Below are 16,340 nucleotides of genomic sequence, written 5' to 3'. Positions count from 1 at the left end.
CGCCGGGGCCGCTTTAGGTGGCAGGTCTTTGCCGCCACGGATTCCTCCGGGGGTGGGGGTGGGGGCGTCCCCTCGTGGGGAAACCTGTGGCGGAGGCCCCGCGGGCTCGCTCTCGGGGTACCTGCTCATCGGGGAGCTCAGTGTATGGGGCCCTCGGGGCGGGGTAGGAGGGCCTGTCTCCGGAGTTTCCTCCGGAGAGGGTTCTGTTTGGAACCCCTTTGGGGAATGGTCTCTCTGTTCCCTGGAGGGATCTGGGGCTGCTGGTGGGAAGCCGCCGCGATCCCTGGCGAGAAGGGGTTTCTGTGTCTGAGCCTTCTCTGGTCCGCCAGCCCAGGGGCCGCAAAAATCGTCTCCTTTCCGGAGCCTGTCCTTCCTCAGATCCCTTCACTTCTTTCTTGTCTGGTGGTCTTACTCTTGGACGGGACTTGACTAGGAACCAGAGGGAATTCGTTGTCTAGATAAGTCATACAGGAAAGTAAAATGTTCTTATTTGTTCACCAGGAAGAGTAGCTTAAGACAGATCCACACACAATAGTATTCCCGCTTATCTCTCCTCCGGGGTCAGGGTTAAAGAGGGGAGCCGAGCACGGGCTCCCTGCAGTAACTGGTGCTCCCAAGTCCTGTGCATGGAGAGGGACCTCGCCGGTGTTTCCTTTTAACCAGCGTCTCTTCCCCGCTTAGGGCAGCGTACAGTGAGCACCAAGTCACTGGCCAGCTACGGGGAATCGCGAAGGTGAAAACGGCACAGCTCCCTGCCCAGTAGGAGACATAGACACATCATTTCTTTTTTTGTTGATATATTTTTATTGATTTCAGATAGGGAGGGAGAGATAGAAACATCAACGATGAGAGAGAATCATTGATCGGCTGCCTCCTGCACACCCCCTACAGGGGATTGAGGCCACAACCGGGCATGTGCCCTTGACCGGAATCGAACCCGGGACCCTTCAGTCCACAGGCCACCGCTCTATCCACTGAGCAAAACCGGCCTGGGCGAGTGAGACACATCATCTCTGACATACACCCTGACTAGAGGAGAGGGCAGTGCTGGGCCCCCGAGGCTGCCCGTGCAGCTCAGAACTTGGGCTCTGTTTTGATCCGCCTCACCCGGGTGCTGCTTTCTTTAAGGTTGAAGGCCCAGCATGGGGAAGAGTTGCAAGGTGGTCGTGTGTGGCCAGGCATCTGTGGGCAAAACGTCAATCCTGGAGCAGCTTCTCTACGGGAACCATGTAGTGGGTGAGTGTTTTGTTGGGGGGTGGGGGGTGGGGAGGGGTTGGTGGAAGAAGCTGAAGAATAAGGAGTAGGATTTAATAACACAGAGAAGCCAAAACCTGCTCCTGGAGTAAAGTCTACATCATGCCCTCCAGCTCTACAACATTGAGACCCGGAGGAAGGAAACCCAATATCAGAGATAAGGAGGAAAAGCTCCCAAGTCTCACTTTTGCTTAGCATGGTGTGACCATGAGGTTCATGTCTGTTCCCCCAAATCGCTCCAGTCCTGCTGGATTCGGTCTGGCCCCCTCTTCTCAGCCCCCGCATTCCTTTCCCTCCCTGTCTGGCCAGACCGTTAGGATATCCTCAGTCACTCACGTTATCCCGTCTCCTTTCTCCCTACAAACAAGTGTCCTCGTTTTATCTCAGGTTCTGAGATGATCGAGACACAGGAAGACATCTACGTGGGCTCCATTGAAACTGACCGGGGGGTGCGGGAGCAGGTGCGTTTCTATGACACCCGCGGGCTCCGGGACGGGGCGGAGCTGCCGCGGCACTGCTTCTCCTGCACGGACGGCTACGTCCTGGTCTACAGCACAGACAGCCGGGAGTCCTTCCAGCGCGTGGAGCTGCTCAAGAAGGAAATCGACAAATCCAAGGACAAGAAGGAGGTGTGTGTGGGAGCCCCGGTGGTGGGAGAGAGCGGGCCCGGGGCTGGCTTCGGGAGGCTTGGCATGGCTCTGTGTTTTACTCACTTTCTAGGCGGTGGGTCAGGAGCTGGAGGAGGGATCAAGGCCACTGGAAGGTGTCTTCACGAACCACAGAGGTGGCCCCATGCTGAGGCAGCTCAGCCGGAAAGGCCTCAGTTTAAGAGCTCCCCGGCCTAACACGTGAAGCCCCGCCCCCCCTTCTTTCTACTGGCTCCATATTTTTAGTTGTGAAAGCCCTTCTTTTCTTAAGTCCCCCAGTCAGCTATGGGCATTCTGGGAGTGCTTCCTCATGTTATTTAGCCAAAATTGAACTGACTGCTGGTCATGAGCAGACATGGGTGATGCAGGGCTTGTAATGGAACTCCTGGAGGGAGGGCCAGACGGAGGCCAGAATTTGAATAGAGGAAGGCGAGGAAAAAGCAATGGTCTCCCTCTCCTCACTTCGTAATTTCTAATATAGGAAGAGATATCAGCCATTAAAACTTTCCTTCGCTTAGGACTCCTAGGTGGTGGCCAGCCTTCACACCCATTTCTAAGGCCCGTGGCACATCCACAAGTCTCTACTCTGTCCCTCTTCCCCAGGTCACCATCGTGGTCCTTGGTAATAAATGCGACCTGCAGGAGCAGCGGCGCGTGGACCCAGACGTGGCCCAGCATTGGGCCAAGTCGGAGAAGGTGAAGCTGTGGGAGGTGTCTGTGGCTGACCGCCGCTCCCTCCTGGAGCCCTTCGTCTACCTGGCCAGCAAGATGACCCAGCCCCAGAGCAAGTCCGCCTTCCCCCTCAGCCGTAAGAACAAGGGCAGCGGCTCCTTGGATGGCTGAAGAGCTGCCATCCCTTCTTCACCTCCCCAACCCCAGGCCAGCTTCTGGGGCTGTGGAAGATGGGGTTGAAGGGAAAGGCAACTCCCACTAGGGCAGGCAGCTGGGCTGTTCCGGGCTCGGGCCACTTTGGCTCCCTCCTAACTCCGGGAAGTGCAGATAATCTAGGTTAGTGCCCCCAACCTCTCCCTCCACCCCAGCTTCCATCCCATCTGCCCCTCTGTGACCTGGGGCAGATGTGGGTCAGGGTCCCTCCCACCTGCCCTGGTTGGGAAGCAGAGCTGCCCCACAGAAGTGCCACGTCCAGGGTCTGGTTCTGATCACGGGTCCCACACCTCTGGGCTTCTGCCACACACACACACACAATCACTTACGGCACCAGCCTGGACTCTAGGGGAAGGGCGTCCAGGCATCGTGTACGCGTGTGCGTCCTCGTGTTAGGGGTGCCTCCTCACCCAGCACCCTGACCTTGTTCCCGTCTGTACCGTGGCTGGGAAGTGTGATTTTCTACTTGACCTCCCGCCCCAGTTGTTTCACTTCCTCTTCCTGCTTCATTGGTTGAGGTGGAACGGAATGATGACTGGGCTGAGGCACCTAGAGGCTTTGTTACCCAGCAGGACTTTTTCTCTCTGGGCTTTGGTTTCCTTATCTGTACAGTGACAGGAGTTGCTTAGATGGCCTTCCAGATCCTCTGCAGCCCTCTGACTTTATAATGCCCCTGGCTTCGGGCCAGCTGACTGTCCCCTTTGTTTCTTCTCCCTCTTCAAGGTGCTATGCCTACCGGCCCTGGAGGCTGGGACTCTGCTCTCCGACAACCGCCAGGGGGCAGGAGTGCACTATCTACTCTAGTTGCCAGATTGGCTGCTTAGTGCTCACTGGGGAACCTCACACCCCCGGGGGCTGGTCTTCACTCCGTCCTGTGGTTGTTTTCAGCTATTAGCTGGACTTTATTTATAAATTCCCTGTTATAAGTTAGTATGCTGCCATGGTGAAGGCTGGGCAAGGTGCTCCTCTAGCCCTTCTTACCTCAGATGCCTCAACAGAACAAGGCAAACAAGTAGTCACTTCTCAGGAGCGGACAGATCTGTTGGGGCTCAGAAGGGTGGTTACACTCTCAACATGCTGTAAGGTGAGCTCATGACCCACAACGTCCTGGGCCTGCTTCGTGCTTCTCTCCGGGCTTCTGATGGGCACCGCTACCATAGGTGAGCCCTATAGCCGGGCCGCTTCCAGTGCATGCCCCTTCCCAAAACAGGGGAGGTGAGCAGGGGCAGGCGGTCCCAGGCTGGGCAAGTCAAGTTAGGGCATAGACAGGCTCGGGCTTAAAGTTCATTTATTGATGCATTGGACACAATAAAACCACAACTGTTATCAAAAAGTTTCCCTCCCGTCCGCCCCTTATTTTCCCATTGGAAATATCCTTTTTTTAAAAAAAAGATACAGGTGGATACTGGCAAAGTCCCATATTGTGGGGTGAGGGGGACAATACTGGGATAGGATGGAGGTTGTGACGTTAGCATGAGGATGGGTCTGTGGTTACCAGACTGGATCCCAACACTCAGCTTCACAGTGAGGGAGGCTTGGGGTGCTGGTCTGTTGGGAGGGGGGGAAAGCTGAATTGTGCGAGGGACCAGTTTGGGTTGAATAGCTAGAGAAGAAAGCTCTTCATTTGGGAACCCTGGCGGGGGATTCAGTGTTAGCTGGGTCCATAGTCCGAGGGAGACCCAGTGTCCCCCACACCCCAGAGCTGGGGTTCAGGAGAAATCAGTAAAAGGCTAAGAGGGGATTGGAGGAACTATAATGACCACCTTCCACAGCCCCACCAGTCATTTGGAGATGACCCCTAACAGCTTCCAGCACCGTGGCTGTGCCCCACCTCAGCACGGCTGCCTTTCTCCTCCAGCCTTCCGCCACGCCCCCGTGGTCATCGTGTCCAGAGCCCGTCCCGCACCGTGTCATTCTCCAGAGAAGCCGGCGAATGGGGAGGGCCTCCCAGAGCACGGGAGTCGGGGTCAGTCGCAGACTTGTCCCAGGCTGGCAGTTAAGATTTCTAGGGCCCTTGGCCATGTGGGGGTAGGTCTTGCGGGGGACATGAGAGCACCGTGGGGCTGGGCTAGGATTTTGCATAGATCTTGGGGATTTCTCGGTTTGCTCCCTGTACAACGGGCTGGAAGTGCGGGGAGCCCAGGACTAGAAGGCTGGGGAACTGAGGGTGGGCATGGCCCTTGGGCCAGGGGGTAATAGTTGAATCCCCAGTCAGATGGGGTGAAGGGCACCTGCCCTTCAAACCAGCCCCGCTCTTCCTAGGTTGGTCAGGAACCCCTCGGCGGTGAAAAAAATCCCCTGCGGGATGTAGGAACGGAGGCGCCCTGGGGAGAGGAGGGTGGGGAAGGTGACCGCTGGGAAGGCGGCCCTGGCCTCCCTGGAAGGGCTAATAGGGGGCAAAGAGGATGGGTCCCGTGGCAGGGCGGACAGCTCCCGCTGGGGTGCGGAACAGAGCTGGGCCCAGGATGGGAGCCGGGAAGAGGGGGGTGGCTGCAGTGGGGGCCGGCCGGAGGGCCAGGGGCCCTGGCAGGGCACAGATGGCCGCCGCTGCGGTGGGGATCGGGCTAGGCAGGAAGCGGGCTGCCAGCGTCTTGGTGAGTTGCTTCTGCAAGGCCAGTTTCGACTGCAAAGGAGAAAGAGGGCTGGACACAGTGTGACCCCAGAAAACCCCCCTGCCCTGGGCTCCGTCCTTGGGCTTTCTGCTGCAGGATACACATGCCTTTTAGGGTTCCAAACCTAAATCCTCCTCCCTTCCCACCCCCAGACATTCGTTCCAAAGGGCTTTCTCCACCACCTGTCTTCCTGCCCCCAAGGACGAGAATCGGGATGGGCCAAGGGAGGAGGCTGTGTTGGGCGGAGGTAGAGATGGTTTCCAGGAGATGGCACGCCCACCCCTCGCTCTTGCCCGAGAGATTCCTACCCAGGCCCACCTCCCGGACATTCCTCTGGGCAGATCCCAAGAGAGCCAAAACCCAGCCCCAGGCAGCCTCGGAAAGGGGTGGCTTTATTCCTGCCTCAGCTCCCCATGAGGCGCCCACTCCCCGCCTGCCCTTGCCCAGGGTCCCAGCCCCTTGCCTGGAGACAGATACCTTGAGGATACTCACAGCCAGCGCTGCGTGCTTCTGCAGCTTGCTGTGCTGGCTGGAGGGCTTGGGGGGCTTCCCGGCCAGGCGGTCTTTGTGCCTCCTGCTGCTCAGGTGCTGATGGACAGACAGGCAGACAGACAGACTGGGAACAAGATGAGGAAGCCCAAGGACCCCCAACTTCCCCATCGTCCTCGACTAGCTCACCCTTCTCTACCCACAGTTCACACATTGCACCTACATGTATTGGGCATCACCTGGCGTGGCCCTGGGAAGGGGAGGTAAGGCTTGGCCTCTGTCTCCAGGAGCCCACTGTCCCACTAGCCTTGTTCCTCTTCCTCCACCTGGCCCTGCTCTACCCACCTTCTCTGCTCAGCTCCCTCCTTCCTCCTCCCCTGGCACTGGGCCCACTCCCTCACCCCTGCTCCAACCCTCGTCCCCGGCCTCCCTTCTCCACCTGCTTGAGTTGGGTCTCTGAATTGACCCTGGTTGTTCCTCTTCCTCCACCTGGCCCTGCTCTACCCACCTTCTCTGCTCAGCTCCCTCCTTCCTCCTCCCCTGGCACTGGGCCCACTCCCTCACCCCTGCTCCAACCCTCGTCCCCGGCCTCCCTTCTCCCACCTGCTTGAGTTGGGTCTCTGAATTGACCTGGAGCTGACAGACAGCACAGTGAAAAGGGGGGCTGGGCCCCTGCCGGCCCCCCCGGTTCCCGGTCACTCTTTTGGCCTTGTGTCCAGCTCCTCCCCGGGGCACTGGGCGGCCCCGGCCCCTTCGGGGAGCCCCTCGCTGACCTTCCACCATCCACCGGTGCTTGGCTCCTGGTGGAAGGAGAGAAGAAAGTCTGTCAGCACCGAGGAGGGGCTGCAAGGCCACGGAGACCCCTCCGAACCAGCTCAGTCTGGTTGTCCCTTTAGCTTTGAGGCTGCTCAGCACATACACTCCCCACCAGCCATGAGATTCCTCTTTCCATCTCCACAAGGTCCTCTCATTTCAAGCCACCCTCCCCCGGGGGGGGGGGCCTTCTTGCAATGTAACTGGTCAGCTTCCTTCTCGAATCTCAGTCCCCCCCTCTCGGCCTGACCTAAGGAGAGATGGAGGAGGTGTCTCCTGTCGTCTCTGCAGTGACCCTTCAGTCCTTGCTTCTCTTCTCAATTCTCCCTCAAGCGTTAGTGGGAGGACCCGAAATGCACACCCAGTAACAACTGAGCATAACGTCTAGGTGACCAAGTCCTTGAGCAAAGCGCCCAGAAATTCCAGCTGCCCCCATCTGGTGAAGGGCAGTCTCCCCGCCCTTCTCCTTCCCCCGGACTCCAGCTGGCGGGGCACACTCACCTGTGTTGTGAGCCTGAAGCTGGGAGGCAGAGTTCACCGTCACCTTACACGTGGGGCAGTAGAGGCGCCCCTTCTCACTCCTGCCTTCCCCACTCACACCGCTTCCCACAGCAGCCGCCACTGGCTCAGGTCCTGGGGCCTCTGTCCCAGGCTCTGGGGAGCAGGGTGGGCAGGAGGAAGAAGAGGAAGAGGAGGCAGCATCCAAGAGGTCTGAGTGGGCGGGCTCCCTGGGCATCGCGTCGGGAGGCTGCGGTGGCCGGAGTGGGGGGCCAGGAGGAGGGTCTGCAGGAACTGCTGGGGACATGGAAGGCATTGGGTAAGAGGGTGGGGCCTGAGCTGATTCCTGAGACCTTGATTGTAAGCACTGACATTAGGGGTGGCTGGCAGAGTGGACGGGTCACTAGTGCAGGGGTGACCAGCGCTGAATTCCAGACCCACTCTACCATCCAACTCACTGGGCAGACCTGGGCCTCTTTGGGCCTTGGTTTCCCCATCTGAAAGCATAAAAGTTGGGCAGAGTAATCTCAGCCATCACGGCCCTGATAGTCTAGTTATTGGCTGTTAAATAAACGGAAATTAGAAAAGGTACTAGAATGTTCATGGAGCACTCTTCATAGTAGCATAAAACTGGAAACTATTCAAATGCTCATCAATAGGAGAATGGGTTTTAAAAAAGTCATATGGTCCTACAATGGAATACTGCATGTCAATGGAAAAGGACAAATTACAGCTACCACCACAACCCCACGGAAGAATCTTACCATGAATGTTCATGAAAGATGAACAAAAGCCTACATTCTACACAGTTTATCAAAACCAAGTGAAACTGGTCTATGTGAGAAGTCAGGGTCGTAGCTACCCTGGGGGAAGGGGTGTAGGTGGTTGAAGAGTGTCACCCCAAAATTCATGTCCCTCTAGAACAGCGGTTCTCAACCTGTGGGTCGCCAACCTGTGGGTCGCGGCCCCTTTGGGGGTCGAACGACCCTTTCACAGGGGTCGCCTAAGACCATCGGAAAACACATATATAATTACATACTGTTTTTGTGATTAATCACTATGCTTTCATTATGTTCAATTTGTAGAAAACATATATATAATTACATATTGTTTTTGTGATTAATCACTATGCTTTAATTATGTTCAATTTTTAACAATGAAAATACATCCTGCATATCAGATATTTACATGACGATTCATAACAGTAGCAAAATTACAGTTATGAAGTAGCAACGAAAATAATTTTATGGTTGGGGGTTACCACATGAGGCACTGTATTAAAGGGTCGCGGCATTAGGAAGGTTGAGAACCACTGCTCTAGAACCTCAGAATGTGGCCTTATTTTGGAAAAGAGGTCTTTGCAGACGTAATTAGTCAAGATAAAGTCATACTGGCTTAGGGTGGGCTCTAATCCAATGACTGGTCTTCTTATAAGAAGACCATGGACACGTGGGAGAACCAGATGTGAAGATGGAGGCAGAGATTGGAGCGATGCATCCACAAGCCAAGGAATGCCAGGCAACCACCAGAAGCTGAAAGAGGGGCATGAAACAAATTCTCCCTCTCCATTCCATGAAGGAAGCAGCCTTGTGGACACCCTGATTTCAAACTTCTGACCTCCAGAGCTGTGAGAGAAGACATTTCTATTGTTTCAGCCACCCAGTTAGTGGTCATTATAGTTCCTACAAAACTAATACAAGTAGTGACGGGAAGGGGCCCAAGGTGGGCTTCTGGGTGCTTGAGAGAAGTTTCTTAATCTCGATATATCCAGACGGGAAAATGCACTGAGCTGTCCACTTGTGATGTGTGCCTTGTCTCTAGCACAGTGATGGCGAACTCATTTTTTTGGTTGATTTTTCTTTGTTAAATGGCATTTAAATATATAAAATAAATATCAGAAATATAAATCTTTGTTTTACTATGGCAAACATCAACAAAAAAATATCTATATGTGACACGGCACCAGAGTTAAGTTAGGGTTTTTCAAAATGCTGACATGCCGAGCTCAAAAGGTTCGCCATCACTGTTCTAGCACAAGCAGACATAACAATAAGACATCTCTTGCCCTAACTGGTTTGGCTCAGTGGATAGAGCGCTCCCTTCCTCTCTGTAAAAAATCAATAAAATATATTTAAAAAAAAAAAAAAAGACATCTCTTGCCCTAACCGGTTTGGCTCAGTGGATAGAGCGTCAGCCTGCAGACTCAAGGGTCCCAGGTTCGATTCCGGCCTGCAACCAAGGTACATGCCCAGTAGGGAGTGTGCAGGAAGCAGCTGATCGATGTTTCTCGCTCATTGATGTTTCTAACTCTCTATCCCTCTCCCTTCCTCTCTGTAAAAATATCAATAAAATATATATTTTTTAAAAAAGACATCTCTCAACCCCTCGTCAGAAACCAGATTGGAGTGGGGGACGGGGAGAAGAGTTCAGGACTGACCTTTGCGCTGCGGCTCTTCGGGGGCTCCACTGGCCACGGTCGGGGTCGGAGACACCAGTGTCCCATCCTGGGCCAGGGTCTGGGGCCTCTGCTTGCTCTTGGCGGCTTCAATTGCCTTGAGTTTTCTGGCATGTTTGTGGCCTTTATAATGTGCTTCGGCCTGGTTCTGGGGCGGGGAGGGCATAGGGTCACCATTCATTCTCTGAGTCTACATGTCCTATCCACAAGCTGGCACTGGACATGGGGCAGGTCAGAGGGAGGCAGGGCTCGGGCCACACAAGGAGCGAATCCTTGTCACTGCCATCATCATCACAGTATGTGCATGGCCCTGAGGTTTACAGAACACATTCTCATACGTGAGCTCCCAGGCAAGCAGCCTCTGGCTTTAAATTCTGACTCAGCCACTGAGTAGCTGTGCATCTTTGGGCAAGTCACCTCACCTCTCTGAGCCTCGGTGTCCTCACTCAAACTCTGCGTTAACACTGGCCTCACAGGATTGTGAGAATTAAATGAGAACCTGAATGATCAGTGCCTCGTTCATACAGTAGGTGCTCAATGAATGTTAGTTACCAAGTTTACAAATGCACAAATGGAGAAAACAGAGCAATCCTCATCCTTTGGGACATGTGCACCGCAGACCATTCATCCCTTTTTCATATTTTCAACAAATAGTTATTGAGCATTGGCATTTGCCAGGCACTGCGAAGGGGCCCAGCATGAACACATAGATCTTCTCTCCGAGGGAAGTCTCTCTGTCCAGCTGGTTCACAACTTGTAACCTGAAAGCCTGGAGGAGCCCCCATATCTAGCCTGGCAGTGTCCTCCCTCCTTCAACCAGGGGTCCCTGCTTATTGCTCCCAAATGCAGCAAAGACAGGCCCCTCCCTGGACACTTTCACTAGAACAGGTCAGCTGAGAGCATCTCCCCAAATCCCAGAGTTGCCCGGACAGAAGGTAAACCTTCCCCGAGAAGCCAGGAAGAGGCCCCTTCACGATCCAGGGGCAGGCTATGGTAGAAAGTATGCAGGCCTTGGGGTCAGCCAGGCCTGGGTTCAGATCCCAGCCTTGCTACTTACCAGCTGTGTAGCCTCAGGCAGGTTACTCAACCTCTCTGAGGCTCAGTTTCCTCATCTGAAAAGGGGATGATAATTGCACCTCTATCCACCTCACAGCTGTATCATGAGAACTAATTAAGACAATAGGCACGAACAAACATCCTATATAATAAAGAGGTAATATGCAAATTGACCCTCACGCCTCCACAAGATGGCTGCCTACAACCAGGCCGGCAGTGGGGTTAGTGAGGGACGACCAAACGACTGAACACCAGGCAGCGTGGGGTGACCAGGCCGGCGGAGGGGTGGGGGGGTAGGCCATGAAGGCAACCAGGCTGGCAGAGGGGGCAGTGAGGGATGATCAGGCTGACAGGCAGAGGTGGTTAGGGGTGATCAGGCTGGCAGGGGGGCAGTTAGGGGCGATCAGGCAGGCAGACAGGTGAGCGGTTAGGAGCCAGCAGTCCAGGATTGTGGGCAGTTAGGGGCAACCAGACAGGCAGGCAGGTGAGCGATTAAGAGCCAGCAGTTCAGGATTGTGAGAGGGATGTCCTCCAAGGGGTCCCAGATTGGAGAGGGTGCAGGCTGGGCTGAGGGGACCCCCCCCCATGCACAAATTTTGTGCACTGGGCCTCTAGTAGTCTCTAAACTCTCAGGTGCTTTAAGAACTCAGCTCCTGCCAGGCTGGTATGGCTCAGTGGTTGAGTGTCAACCTATGATCCAGGAGGTCACTGTTTAATTCCCAGTTAGGGCATGTGCCCAGGTTGTGGTCTCCATTGCCAGTGTGGGGCGTATAGGAGGCAGCCAATCAGTGGCCCTCTCTCATCATTGATGTTTCTATTTCTCTCCCCCTCTCCCTTCCTCTCTGAAATAAATTAAAAACAAAAAAACCCACTCAGCTCCAGCCCTGGCCAGTGTTTCTCAGTGGTTAGAAACACCACAGTGTCGCAGGTTTTATTCCCAGTCAGGGACACATACCTGGGTTGCAGGTTGGTTCCCCAGCCCCAGTCAGGGCGTGTGTGGGAGGCAACCAATCGATGTGTCTCTCTTACATTCAAGTTTCTCTCTCTGTGTCTGTCTCTCTCTCCCCCTCCCTCCCTTCCTTCCACTGTCTCTAAAAATCAATAGGGGAAAAAAATCCTCAGGTGGGGATTAACAAAACAACAACAAAAAACCAAAAACAAAACCCCAAAAACTCAGCTCCTGCCCTGGCTGGGTAGCTCAGTTGGTTAGAGTGTCATCCAAGGTTGCAGGTTCAATCCCTGGTCAGGGCACATACAAGAATCAACCAATGAATGCATAAATAAGTGGAAACACATTATGTCTCTCTCTCTCTCTCTCTTTCTCTCTCAAATAAATAAATAAAAATTGTTAAAACAACAACAACATATTAAAAGAAAAAACACACAAAACTCAGCTCCAAACCAGGAGCTGATGGGTGGCTCCTGGGACCAGAGTGGGGAAAGGCAATGTCTCTCTCTCACACTCTCTCTCTTTTAAAAATATGTTTTTATTGATTTTTAGAGAGAGGAAAGGAGAGGGAGAGAGAGATAGAAACATTGATGAGAAACATCATTGATTGGCTGCTTCCTGCACGTCCCCTACTGGGGTTTGAGCAGGCAGCCCGGGCATGTGCCCTGACCGGGAATCAAACCGTGACCTCCTGGTTCATGGGTCGCCGCTCAAGCACTGAGCCACGCCAGCCGGGCAAGTCTTCTCTCTTGCAGAAGGTTCCAGAACACAGGGGAGAAGCACAGGAGGGAAATGGAGTCCCAGTGGGACTGAAGAGGAACGGGGCAGAGGACTCTGGATAGAGAAGGGGATGGATGGATGAAGGACCAGGAGTGCCTCTTTTGCAGCCACGGATAGAAATCTGAGACCACGGCCCCTTTGCTATGCCTATTCCTCCAGGAAAGATCCCAGAAGCCCAGTCTCCAGCCCTCTCCCTGCCCAGCCCCTTCCCCAGCATGTTTCCACTACTCCCTCTCACCGATGAGTTGAACCTCAGGTGACAGATGTTACAGGAAATGAAGAGCTTCTTCTTCAGAGGGGAGGGGACCCCAAAGGTGTGGCTGATGACAGCTTTCTGGACCGGGTCCATCTGTGAAGGGGTGGGAGGGCACAGTAACTCCGGGGTTGCCTCTGGAAAGGGGCAGTTCAAAACGCCCCGAACTAAAGGCTATCAAGGAGGGCAGTGGGCACCCTTAGGAAGAACTTTACCATCCTTGTGATGCCAGACCCAACACAAGAAACAGCCTGGTCCCTGGCAGACTTTATCTGTCAGCCTGGGCTTCCGCTTGGAGGCAGGGGGATGGCCAACGTGCCCTCCATGATCTTGAGAGATAGAACCATGTCCTGGTGATAACCTTGGCATTTCTTGCTGCCTCTGGCCTCTGATTTTGTTTTGTTTTTCTCATTCACAAGAATCATACATGGGGACAGATTGTTGGGGGTAGGGAGAGGCAGGGAAGGGACAGAATCCCTCTGTTGGAATTTCCTCTCCCGTAACCCAGCCTTGTGCTGGACCTAATGGCTGGGGAGATCAGGCTCATCTTATGAGCTCTGCCACTGCCACAGGGCCTGAGAGGGAGAGGAAGCCCCGGCCAGGGGCGGTGGGGGGCCAGGATGGGGCAGGTGACAGCAGGTAGAGGCCCTGAGTAGTGGAATCATTTCTTTGGAATGTTAATGTGTATGTCTTTTTCTTTTTCTTATTTTAAATAATTTTTTCTTCTCTTTTCTCAGGGGCCTAGATTGTTGGGCCAAAAGCGGAAGCCATCTGGGCTTGCTTGTCCAGAACTTTCTGTTCTCGTCTCTCAGGAAGGCTGGGAGAGAAAAGCATGGTTTCAGGAACTTCCCTGAGAACAGAAAGAGGTTCTAATTCCCACAGCAACCAGGGCCGAGGCAGCAGGGGACAGGGCCTCAGAGAATGGCCTGCAGGGCCCCCAGCGATCAGGACAACAGCGCTTCACCTGAGGGTCCATGTGCCTGAACAGTGAGCATGTCAGCAAGTGACAGCAGAAACCTAAGACCAGAGGACCCTCCCCAAATGCCTCAGGTTCCTGGAACCTCTGTGCAGCCCTGGAGGGCAGGCAGGAAGGAAGGGACTCCTCAGGGTGACTGAGGCCGAATTCCCCACCATCTTGTCAGGGTGGGTGCGGCTCACTGATGATTGCATTTGATTTTTCAAAATTAAAAAGGGGGTAGCATTCCTTATGGCTCATGTAGTGAAGTCTAATTCATGCTCACTACCCTTGTTCTTCACGCACATACACACATGGAAATACGCAGACTAGGATACAGAGAGCACATGAGCTTACAGACAGTTACAGGTTACAGTGCCATGCAGAATAATACACACACAAATGGCATACAGACAAAGGCACAATCACCCAACCCATACAAAACACACTCAGAGGTCAGACACACACCAGAACACACATAGTCAACACAAAGACACAGAACATCTCTCAGCTACCCATGCACACATATTACATACGGAGAAACAAAGACTTGTTTACAAACACACACACAGGACACCAACACACATCCACATCCACAAATAACACACAAAGACCTATGGATTTACAAACTAACACAGAAAGGCACACTCAATTGCACACACAAATCATCCATAGAAGTCCCTACACCAAAACTCAAGTGAAATCTACAGTACAGACCCTACAGGCCCAGCAGTTGTTCCTGGGGGGGCACCATTCTCCTCCCCTTGCCCAGAGAGCTGGGCCTGGGGGTCTCTATTTTGGGAGCACCTAGTCTCTTGGGGATGTTGGAGGAAAATGAGCTCCTGGTGAGACCCGCCTTCTGAGAACCGGCCCATCTGAGCCCACCTTCCATGCCCACCCCCAGCTTGGCTGTATGCCCCCCGCCCGCCAGCCCAGCCCGTACCGTGCTGAAGTTGGGGAAGAGGCTGAGCGGGGCAGCGCCATTGAAGTGGAAGGTGAGCAAGTGCTTGAAGTCCAGCGGGGGCTGCAGAGGCCTGGCAGCCAGGGGCAGGGAGGCCAGCAGGGGGCTGGGGGTGCTGGATGCTGGGCCTGCTGCAGGAGGAAGAAGGGCAGGGTCTGAAATGGGGAGCCACAGGGTAATGCTACCCCCACAGCCAGAAGAAGCGGATGGGCTTCTTGGGTGTGAAGCCAGGACAGAGTTCCTGTCTCCCTCGTCACAAAGTAGCCCTGGCCAAACCCAGGACAATGACAGCCCATCTCTGTGCCTCTCCTCTCCACAACTGGGGCAGCAGAAGCAGGGAATCCACAGAAGGATGACCCTCCTGCCCTTACAGAGGCCCCGATGAATGCTTAAGGGGAGCCAGGCCAAGGGAGGGGACAGAGGCGTCAGGGCAGGCCCCCGACACACACACAGCACCATGGAGACTGCACATGAGCTGGGTTTCCTCTTTATTGCAAATTAAACCCAAACCCAGGAGGCCTGGGGAAAGGTCATCCGCCCCCCCCCCTTTCTCACTTCCCCTCTCCAGAGCCCCACATCATGCCCAGCAAGGGCTGTCAGAGAGGATGGGAAACCCTTGGAATCTCAAGGGATGTGTCCCCCAGCGCTGGTGAGGCCTCAACTGCTTCCCCCCAGGAGGCACAAAGCCCCCCGTTGGCATCCCTGGGTCAGGCCTTGAGGGGTGGAGGAGCGGTGGGGGGTCGGGAACACTGTGGTTTTACAGTCTTTGGTCTTAAAGGTCTGAGGCAAGGAACTTGGGAGAACAACCAGACTTCAAAAAAGAAGAAAATTAGTAACAAGTCCAGTTCATTTGGGACGTTTTTTTAGACCCTATCACTGCAAAACGAAAAGAAGTCCTTTTAGATTTATGTGTTACATTATGAAAAATAGGATAGATTTATTTCCTATTTATAGATTGATCTGTCTATACACATGGTCTTATACATAAAAGCCTCGGGCGGCCTTGGTGGGCGGGCAGGGAGGGCAGCACCGCCTCCCTTGAACTGTTAGCTGTGCACAGAGTGCTGTGCCGCCTCAGAGACAAGGACCGTGGTCTGCTTTCCGGTCGTATCTGAAGAGAAGAGACGCTGCCAGGAGTGGGGCTGAGAAAGGCAAGGACCACATTCGACTTTCCCTCAATCCCTTAAATCTGGAGCCCCAGCCTTCCTCCCTCCAAACAAGAACCCCCCACATTTTTAAGGCCAAAACGTGGGATGAATCCAAAGGGAAAAGGGTGAGCTACTCCTCACCAAACTCTAGAATGGTCAGGAGCAATAGTTCGGGTGCCCCAGACCCTAGCATCTCTCCACTGCCCGGGCCCCCCTTGACCTAGGCCCTCCTCCACAGCCCACAGCCACAGACACAGCCCACAGGGCTGGGTTAGTCCTCAGCGTGGAGCAGAAGCATGGGGAAGGTGAACGGAAGGCCACAGTTAGTACGGCAGCTCGGATGCAGCATGGGCAAGTCCGGCTTGGCCCTTAGAGGACCCAGGGCCTCAGGCTGGCTGGATAGAGGGAAGGAGGCCACCCTCACGTGAGCTGCGACCCCAGCAACCCCTCCCCCCACCCACTCTCTAAAAACTCCACGGCCAGCGCAAAGTCAAACTCGTGTAGCGGGGGTCCATCCACAGCGATCTTGACCACAGGGTCGCCCCGGCCTTCCCCGGCCCCGTTCTGCCCCCCCCACCCCAGCTC

At 54.4% G+C, this 16,340-nt stretch overlaps 2 protein-coding genes across 7 annotated transcripts in view; one reads left to right on the top strand and one right to left on the bottom strand.

Moving 5' to 3' along the window:
* On the top strand, positions 1 to 13,899 carry NKIRAS2 (NFKB inhibitor interacting Ras-like 2). Of its 6 annotated transcripts, none has more exons than XM_014547250.1 (5): positions 1 to 17; positions 1,129 to 1,236; positions 1,642 to 1,883; positions 2,505 to 2,709; positions 3,510 to 4,119. In XM_014547250.1, the coding sequence occupies exons 2-5, from the start codon at positions 1,143 to 1,145 to the stop codon at positions 3,608 to 3,610; spliced, it is 642 nt and encodes a 213-aa protein (XP_014402736.1). In that variant the 5' UTR covers positions 1 to 17; positions 1,129 to 1,142; the 3' UTR covers positions 3,611 to 4,119. The 6 variants fall into 6 exon arrangements, with proteins under 6 accessions (XP_014402736.1, XP_014402735.1, XP_005875812.1 ...); XM_014547249.1 differs by having other exon boundaries at positions 1 to 24; XM_014547251.1 differs by lacking the exons at positions 1 to 17; positions 3,510 to 4,119 and adding exons at positions 323 to 733; positions 13,429 to 13,899.
* Positions 4,058 to 16,340, bottom strand: part of ZNF385C (zinc finger protein 385C) — an 18,673-nt gene continuing 6,390 nt past the window's right edge. Inside the window, exons 3-9 of the mRNA XM_005875753.2 lie at positions 14,590 to 14,738; positions 12,677 to 12,787; positions 9,636 to 9,801; positions 7,202 to 7,492; positions 6,491 to 6,687; positions 5,876 to 5,986; positions 4,058 to 5,409 (exon numbers count right to left, since the gene is read on the bottom strand). Coding sequence (XP_005875815.1) covers positions 5,173 to 5,409; positions 5,876 to 5,986; positions 6,491 to 6,687; positions 7,202 to 7,492; positions 9,636 to 9,801; positions 12,677 to 12,787; positions 14,590 to 14,738 — 1,262 coding nt within the window. The 3' untranslated portion in view covers positions 4,058 to 5,172. The remainder of the gene's footprint in view (positions 5,410 to 5,875; positions 5,987 to 6,490; positions 6,688 to 7,201; positions 7,493 to 9,635; positions 9,802 to 12,676; positions 12,788 to 14,589; positions 14,739 to 16,340) is intronic.

The sequence above is a fragment of the Myotis brandtii genome, unplaced genomic scaffold (assembly GCF_000412655.1).
Source record: "Myotis brandtii unplaced genomic scaffold, ASM41265v1 scaffold469, whole genome shotgun sequence".
Lineage (NCBI taxonomy): Eukaryota > Metazoa > Chordata > Mammalia > Chiroptera > Vespertilionidae > Myotis > Myotis brandtii.
The sequence above is the reverse complement of the archived record's forward strand: the minus strand, read 5'-3'. Positions and strand labels throughout refer to the sequence as shown.

Coding starts and splice junctions, on each gene's coding strand:
- NKIRAS2 (XM_014547250.1), top strand. CDS start 1,143: ATGGGGAAGAGTTGCAAGGTGGTCGTGTGTGGCCAGGCATCTGTGGGC. Junction 1,237..1,641: donor CTACGGGAACCATGTAGTGG/GTGAGTGTTTTG, acceptor GTTTTATCTCAG/GTTCTGAGATGATCGAGACA. Junction 1,884..2,504: donor AATCCAAGGACAAGAAGGAG/GTGTGTGTGGGA, acceptor CCTCTTCCCCAG/GTCACCATCGTGGTCCTTGG.